This window comes from Patagioenas fasciata, chromosome 18, assembly GCF_037038585.1.
Source record: "Patagioenas fasciata isolate bPatFas1 chromosome 18, bPatFas1.hap1, whole genome shotgun sequence".
Classification (NCBI taxonomy): domain Eukaryota; kingdom Metazoa; phylum Chordata; class Aves; order Columbiformes; family Columbidae; genus Patagioenas; species Patagioenas fasciata.
The window spans coordinates 13,924,686-13,932,995 of record NC_092537.1 but is presented as its reverse complement, the minus strand read 5'-3'; the positions used below and the strand labels follow the sequence as shown (position 1 = coordinate 13,932,995).

The 8,310-nt window shown below is 50.9% G+C and overlaps 1 protein-coding gene across 1 annotated transcript; it reads left to right on the top strand.

Moving 5' to 3' along the window:
• The first annotated feature begins 446 nt into the window (after positions 1-446).
• On the top strand, positions 447-7,994 carry LOC136109633 (large ribosomal subunit protein mL38-like). The gene is made up of 2 exons (XM_065852462.2): positions 447-797; positions 7,120-7,994. Exons 1-2 carry the CDS (start codon positions 731-733, stop codon positions 7,476-7,478), a joined length of 426 nt encoding a protein of 141 aa, XP_065708534.1. The 5' UTR covers positions 447-730; the 3' UTR covers positions 7,479-7,994.
• The last annotated feature ends 316 nt before the right edge of the window (positions 7,995-8,310 follow it).

Sequence of the window (8,310 nt, the reverse complement as noted above, 5' to 3'; positions counted from 1 at the left end):
AGGGGCTTAAAAGCCCAAGGCTCTTTCGCCTGAGAGGCCCCCAGCCTGGACTGTTTCTGTGCTGTACCTTTTAAGTTGTTTTTTATCTCCTAATTAAAGTATCTTTTTAAAGCGCAAACCTCTGAGACTCTGATACAGGAAACCTGGGGTCAAGAACGTTCCTGTGACAGTTTGCGCACGTGAATCCGCGTGTGGCACTGCTTTGCTGATGGAGCTGGGAAGGAAATACTCGTCCTTCTCTGGAGCCGAAAACCACACGCGGTGGTTGGAGAAACTGCCAGTTTGACCTGGAAGGATGGAGCCAGAATTTGAGGGCAGAAATCAGCTGCCCCGGGTCCTTGGGTCTGGCAACCGCAGCTTTTCCTTTGTGGGCCGATTTCTGAAAAGCCCCTGGCTCTTGTGCTGGGCTTCACCTCCCGCCCGGGTACCCCGGGGTGACAGCGGGGCCTCTCCGGTGCCTTCCGCGGGCTCTGCCCGGTCGGAGCAGCAAGGCCGGCGATGGGGAGGGGTTCCCGGGGAGGGCAGAGCCCGTCCCGCGGGGCTGTGGGGACGCTTCTAGGCAGGCTCCGCGCTAACCAGCCCCGTCGCTGCGGCAGCGGGGCATTCCCAGCCCGGCGCTGCGGTAGACAGACCCGTTGCTACGGCTGCGGGGCCTTGCGGGCCGGACCCCGCGCGGCGCAGCCCCCGTCGCTATGGGAACGGGGCCCTTCCAGTGCGGGCGGCGCGCAGCATGGCGGTGCCGCTGGCGAGCGCGGCGCTGAGCGGCGTCCGGAGCGGGCGGGCGTTCGGCACGGCCGGTGAGTCCCGGGCCGGGGAGCCCCGGTTCCCCTGCGCGGGCAGCGGGAGCCGCTTGCGGCGTGGCGGGGAGAGCGTTCGGGCCGCTGAATTCCTGGCGTGGCCGGCTCGGGGAGGCGGGGGTGGCTCCGGCTCTTCCCGGGCTCTCTCGGGAATTTGTGTCCCGTTGTGGCCCCTCAGCTCCAGAAGGGCAGGGAACTGCTGGAGAGAGTCCAGCGCAGCACCAAGATGCTGAAGGGAGTGGAGCATCTCCCGTGTGAGGAAAGGCTGAGGGAGCTGGGGCTCTGGAGCTGGAGAAGAGGACACTGAGGGGGGACTCATTCCTGGGGATCAATATGGAAAGGGGAGTGTCAGGAGGATGGAGCCAGGCTCTTCTGGGTGACAGCCAGTGACAGTGTTAGCAATCAGGACACATAACCACGGGCGTAGTTATATGCGGTGCTTTATTTCAGCGCTGGGAAATCAGGGGTTCACACCCAAAGCTGGCTTCCGCGATCAGTTTAGGTTACACAGTATTTATGCAATCCATTCACATATATACTCATATATTCATTAGGATCATTAGAATATGTAACAGTTGCTCAACATTTATTGCAACATCGATTGCAACACCTTGGAACTACTTTGATCATGCGCAGTGTCCTCTGGTGGTCTTTCAGGGGGTCTTCAGGATGAAGTAAGTAGTCTTCATCGCTTCTGGCCTTTTCACCTTTTGATGCGGCACATGCGCACTACTCTATAATTGCACAACTGCTGACTAGCTTAATTTCCAGAGGTACTGTATATATTTCTCCTCATTCTAAGCATATTTGGGCTAAGATAAACGCTAGGTTGATAAGATAAAAGTATGCTCAGTTCCCTTATTAGGTAAAACACGGTATGCAAAGGTTGAGTCAGTCTTGCACCCGTCCCAAAAGAGAACATCTTGTAAAATTGATCCTGTTAGTTTCCTGTTAAAATTGGCTGTATTGATTGTATTAGTATAGTCCCCTATAAAATCGATTCTATTTCTAACATTTCCCCTCTTTGAGAATTCTTTTCTATTCTTAGACAATGCATTCTCACATTAATCAACTATTTCGATTATTCTTCATAAGCTGGAGGGTTTTCGAATATAGGATTATCATAATTCCTACTCAAGACACTAAAAATGCGATCATTCCTAGCACTTGTTTGACTAAGTACACGCTTAATACCTACATACAATAAGCAAAGAAGTACAATCACGATTGCGAGTACAACTACACTCTCTAGTAGTGAATGTACCCATCCTCCCAAATTTAAGCCAAATGTATTCAACAGAGCGCCTATCCAGCTCTGTTCTGCATCCTGCTTTTCTTTTTGCAGCTCCATCTCTGTTTGGGTCAGTTGGGAAATGTCCTTCTCAACTTCTGAAGTTACGTTTGGAATATGGATGCAGCAATGATCAATTCTGTCTTTCAAATATCCACAGACACCATTTTCTTTCACTAACATTATGTCGAGTGCCATTCTATTCTGCAAGGTCCTTTTAGTCATAGCCTGTAATTGTATATTAAGTTCCCGAAAACCTTTTTTAGTTATTCTGGCCAATCGATCCATTTGCCCAATCAATTTATCAATCATTTCTCTAGGATTCCATATCTCAAAAATTTTTCAATCAGAGGAACTATTCCTAACCTAGCTTCTAATTTCAGTGGGTACTGTCTCAACTGTACTGGCCTGGCATCTTCCTTTAATTCCACTTTTACGGGCTGGGCTGTTTTCGATTTCCCAGGTATGTCAGTCGCCCATACCGTGGGGATCACCGCCTCCTCCACAGCTTGTGGTATTTCCACTACCGGGTTTTCTTTTAATAACAGAATTTGTCCTACCTTGGATTCTGGAATTTTCTTTACCAGGTTTCCATTCTCAAATATTATCACAGCATCCAATTTAGTCAATAAATCCCGTCCTAGAAGAGAAACTGGACAATCTGGAACATATAAGAACTCATGGGTTAATTCCTTTTCTCCGAAACACAGATCTAAGGGTTGCAGGAATGGCCGTACTTCTTCCTTCCCCGTGGCACCAACAATCGTTGTAGTTTTATGACCTATGGTTCCCTGTAGGGAATTTAGCACAGAATAAGTAGCCCCTGTGTCCACCAAAAGTCTCACATCCTGATCCCCCACTTGTATCGTCACCAGGGGTTCCTTATTCTGGGTATCTGTTCTTGTGCTGCCATATAGTCAGCTGTTGTTATTATACTCCCCCAACACCATAGTTTGTATTGCATTCCCTGCTGCGCGTGGTACCCGACCCGTAGAGCCCGGACGATTCGGGCATTCATTTTTCCAGTGTCCTTCCTCCTTACAATAAGCACATTGATTTATACCAAGCTTTACAACAGATCTTAAAGGAGTTCCCTGGACATTCCGAAAACCGCGCCCTCGGCCGCCTCTAGCTCCCCTGCCGCGGGCTTCCATTCCTATTCCCCTGCCTTGCCCTTGGACCAGGGCCAACAAGTCTTGCTGAGAACGCCTCGACTGCTCCTTTTCTCTATTACTATAAACTTTCCAGGCTGTTTCTAACATAACATCCAGATCTCGTAATTGTGCTCCCTCCAGTTTCTGTAATTTCTTCCGAATATCATCCTGAGACTGTCCCAAAAAGATTAAAGCCAACTGAATCCTTGCTTGTTCTGTTTCAATATCTAAATCCATATATCTTTTTGCGGTTTCCTTCAGTCTTTCTAAAAAGGCTGAAGGGGATTCATTCTTTTCCTGCCTAACATTATACAATTTTGACCAATTCATTTGTTTTGGCGTAGCAGTCTGAACACCAATTAATAACCAGTCCTGATACCTCCGGAGGCGAAGCTGACCAGCCCCAGTATTATAATCCCACCGGGGTTCCTCTTTTGGGAAATTCTCATCAACATTACCGCCCACAGTCCCATTCCGAATATCCTCTCTTACTTTATCTCTTGCTACCTGTATAACCATATCTTTTTCTGTAGAATCCATTAATGTGTCAAGAATCACCTGCAAATCATCCCAATCGGGATTCTGCGTTTTAATTATCATCTTAATTATCCTTGCAACCTTGTCCAGGTTTTCCCGGTAAGAACCAGATGATTGTTTCCAAATCATTAGATCTCCTGGCGAAAACGGGATTTTACATAAACCGGCTCTCCCCCCACTCCTACCGCTTGTCTCAAGGGTGCTATTACATTTGACGGTTCACCCCCCTTTTGGGCTTCCTCTTCTCTGTTCCTAGTTCTGTGGGATATTGGTGTAGTTGTTACTCCTTTTACTCCGGTTGCTGCCCCCTCATCCCCGCTGGAATCGATATCACTTTCAGTAAGACGTACAGGTGCCGAGGGTTTAAGGGGCTTAGGTGCAAAGGGTTCAGTTTCTGAAGGCGCAACGTCTAGACACGGCAGATCTGAAGCGTTGCCGCGGCTGCTCTCTACTGCCAAACACGTTATGCATTTCTTTTCCAGCGTACAGCCCGTACATTTATCATTAGTACCGCTCCTCCGGACTAACATTAACCCACATTCCTTCCTCCAATCCTGTTTTTGTTCGAGATAGAAAAAGAGATCCACATACTGTACCTCATCCCATTTACCTTCCCTTTGACAAAATCTCATTAATTCAACAATAATTCCATGTTCTAAAGTGCCCTCCGGTGGCCAGCGTACTTCATTAGGCAAGTCATATTCAGGCCACCAGTGAGTACAATATTCAGTTAATTTCTTTTTACTCATTGATTGTCCAAATCCAGCCTCCTTCCAATGTTTCAGCAAACAATCTAATGGTGACATCTTTGTACCACACATACCAACACAAAAGAGTAACGCAGAGAGGGGTTAATACAGAAAGATAGCACACAGACAACTTTACCAGAATACGGATCAAATCAGAAATACAGATCAAATTATCAAAACTACAAACCACGTGCTGAACAGCATAAATAACCAGACCAAGTGCGCGCAGATAACCAGACAGACAAAACCAGAACCAGATAACCACCAGATGCCGAACCTGCAGAGGTTTCCCTCTGTCTAACGGACGGCTGCCTAGGCAATACCTCGGGAGCTCCCTGCCCAACCGAGCGTGGCTTTCACCGCGTCTGACCGGCAGGCTACCGGATGCCTGACCAGCAGGCTACAGGACCAGAACAGAACCAGACCAGATGGGTACCCAATGATCCAGGTAAAACAACAGATAAAGCACCTTCTTACCAATCAGAGGTCCGTCGTGAGCAGCGGAGAGCCGGTCGCGTCCGACGCACTCCCCAAGAATACCTCGGTGCCGGCCGGAGCAGGATCGAGACGCGAGCCGTCTCAGCAATGCCCGCGAGGTCCCACCTGGGTCGCCAAAATGTTAGCAATCAGGACACATAACCACGGGCGTAGTTATATGCGGTGCTTTATTTCAGCGCTGGGAAACCAGGGGTTCACACCCAAAGCTGCCTTCCGCGGTCAGTTTAAGTTACACAGTATTTATGCAGTCCATTCACATACATATTCATATATTCATTAGGATCATTAGAATATGTAACAGTTGCTCAACATTTATTGCAACATCGATTGCAACACCTTGGAACTACTTTGATCATGCGCAGTGTCCTCTGGTGGTCTTTCAGGGGGTCTTCAGGATGAAGTAAGTAGTCTTCATCGCTTCTGGCCTTTTCACCTTTTGATGCTGCACATGCGCACTACTCTATAATTGCACAACTGCTGACTAGCTTAATTTCCAGAGGTACTGTATATATTTCTCCTCATTCTAAGCATATTTGGGCTAAGATAAACGCTAGGTTGATAAGATAAAAGTATGCTCAGTTCCCTTATTAGGTAAAACACGGTATGCAAAGGTTGAGTCAGTCTTGCACCCGTCCCAAAAGAGAACATCTTGTAAAATTGATCCTGTTAGTTTCCTGTTAAAATTGGCTGTATTGATTGTATTAGTATAATCCCCTATAAAATCGATTCTATTTCTAACAACAGGACAAGGGGCAATGGGTACAAACTGGAACACAGGAGGTTCCACTTAAATCTGAGAAGAAACTTGTTCATGGTGAGGGTGTCAGAGCCTGGCCCAGGCTGCCCAGGGAGGCTGTGGAGTCTCCTTCTCTGCAGCCATTCAAACCCGCCTGGACCCCTTCCTGTGGAACCTCAGCTGGGTGTTCCTGCTCCATGGGGGGATTGACCTGGATGAGCTTTCCAGGGCCCTTCAACCCCTGACATTCTGGGATTCTATGGCCCATCCTCCCCTCGTTTTGCAGGTGCTCAGAAAGCATTTACCGTGTCATTGGTTAACGATGGGTGCGTGCTTTGTAAGTGAATCACGGTGTACATGAATTGAGCAGCTTCTCTTCACTCTCCATTCCCAGCGGCTGGGGCCGCTGCCCAACGAGGGCATTGACGTCGGCAACTTAGAAGTGCTGGAAAAACGCTGCAGTTTCAGTCGGTGCTTGAGGCTGGTGGAGGAGGAGAGCAGGGAGCCGCGCTGGGGGCAGACGGCCCGGCAGCACAGCAGCCCCAGCCAGGTGCTCGCCCGAGGAGCTGCGCCGTGCGGGCTTTTGCTGCCGGAGGTCGAGAAAGCTGTTGCTGGGGCTGCATTTTGCCCCAGACTGCACCCTGTAAAGAGCTGATGAGGGGCTTTGGCACAAGGTTGGCCCTTTGCTGATGTAGAAGTTTGCAGAGCCCGAAAGTTTCAGGGAACCGGATGGCAGTTTTCTGGGAGGAGGGAGGCTGGCCAGGACCCGCCAAGAGACGTGGAGCGGAGTAGAGAAGTGATTCCTTGGAATCATAGAATCATTTGGTTGGAAAAGACCCTCAAGACCATCGAGTCCAACCATAACCCACCCCCGGCACTGCCCCATGTCCCTGAGAACCGCATCTCCACATCTGTTCAACCCCTCCGGGGAGGGCGACTCCGCCGCTGCCCTGGGTAGCCCTTTCTGGGAAGAAATTGTTCCCAGGATCCAACCTCAACCTCCCCTGGGGCAACTTGAGGCCGTTTCCTCTCTTCCTAAACCCGGTAGTGTCAGAGGAGCCAGAGCAGGAACCAGAGCTTTAGACCCCTTGCAGCAAATAACCCAGTTTGGCTGCAGAGCAGCCGCAGAGACCAGAGCTGCTCCTCGGCTGGGAAACCGCTGGGTCTGGGGGTGCAATGAGCTGGGGGGGAGGAGGCGGCAGACGCGTGGAGGTGCCGAGGGAAGGCAGAGGCGGTAGATTCGAGTCTCTGCTGTCTTGGAGTTTGCGTCTCTTTCACAGCCTCTCTAATGCTCTGCAGGCGTTTTGTGTTTGGGTGTTTTGGGTACTGGAATTTGTCACGTAGGTGATTTTTTCAGCCCTGTCTGAGGAGCCAAAGACCGACATCAGCCTGCCGCGTGAGAAGCTGCTGCGGGCAAAGGAAATCAAGGCAAGAAAGAAGATCCCGAGGGAGAACCGCCAGAATGCGGAGATGGAAGGCGCAGCGTGGCTCCGGACAGGCCTGTGTCCCGCCACCCCCTCTCCGCCCCGGCCGCGCTGGGTCCCCCGGTGTCACCTCCAGCGTTTCCCTCTCCTCGCAGCGCTGATCCCCCTCGGCGAGCTCAGAGCTGAGTGGGAGAAGAGCAGCGGCCCGTTCCACAAGCAGCGCGTGGCCGAGCACTGCGCGGTGTTTCGTGACTTGTTCCGAGGGGCCGCGTTGCCCCCCGGCTCACCTTGAGGGTGGAGCACAGCCAGGAAGACGAGCACGCCGTGCCGGTCTGCTATGGGAACATGGTGACTCCGTCAGAGGAGTGTGGGGGGAGCGGGGCACAGCCTTGGCCCCACGGGAAGCCTCTGTGGTTTTCTCAGACGCTCCTGATGGGCATTGTCTGCCCCGGGGGATTTTGTTTAGAAGGGTATTTCCTCTGTGATGATCCAAACGTGTTTCTTGGACGTGATAAAGACAGAGCTTTGCAACAGGATGGCTGTCTGTCAGCAGGCTGGTGTTTCTTAAGGCTCCGGGGCCTCTCAGGTGGAGCTGGATGACTTGGTGTTGTGGCCGTGCCTGGTCTGTGCTGGGTCCTGGCCGTGCCCGTGCCCGGTTCGTGTTCGTTGCAGTGGAAATCATGACCTGGTCTTAATGGAATCTGTGGTTTCAGTGATTGACGTTCTGTTTGTGTTCCTCATTCAGGCTTCCAGTTCCCCCGCGGTGTCATCCGCGGCAGATAAAGGCTCCCTGTGGACTGTGCTGCTCACAAATCCAGGTGAGTAGCAGGTTCTTTACAAAGAACGTGTTTAAACGGGATCTTTTCCCTCTGCTGTTGGTTCGCTCCTGTTTCTTTTGGCCTCCTGTGCCCCTAGGGAGAAATTGGTGTGCTCTGCTCTCTCCCTGAAATGCCTGTACACCAATGCGCGCAGCACGGGGAATAAGCAGGAGGAGTTAGATTCCTATGTTCGGTCGGGAGATTATGATCTGGTGGCAATTGCAGAAACGTGGTGGGACAGTTCACATGACTGGAATGTGGTCATGGATGGCTGCGCCCTTTTCAGGAAAGACAGGCCAGCCAGGC

Excerpts from the sequence above, each read along its gene's own strand:
- LOC136109633 (XM_065852462.2), top strand. The coding sequence starts at position 731 with ATGGCGGTGCCGCTGGCGAGCGCGGCGCTGAGCGGCGTCCGGAGCGGG. Across the intron at positions 798-7,119 it reads GCGGGCGTTCGGCACGGCCG|CCCTGTCTGAGGAGCCAAAG; the intron begins GTGAGTCCCGGG and ends TGATTTTTTCAG.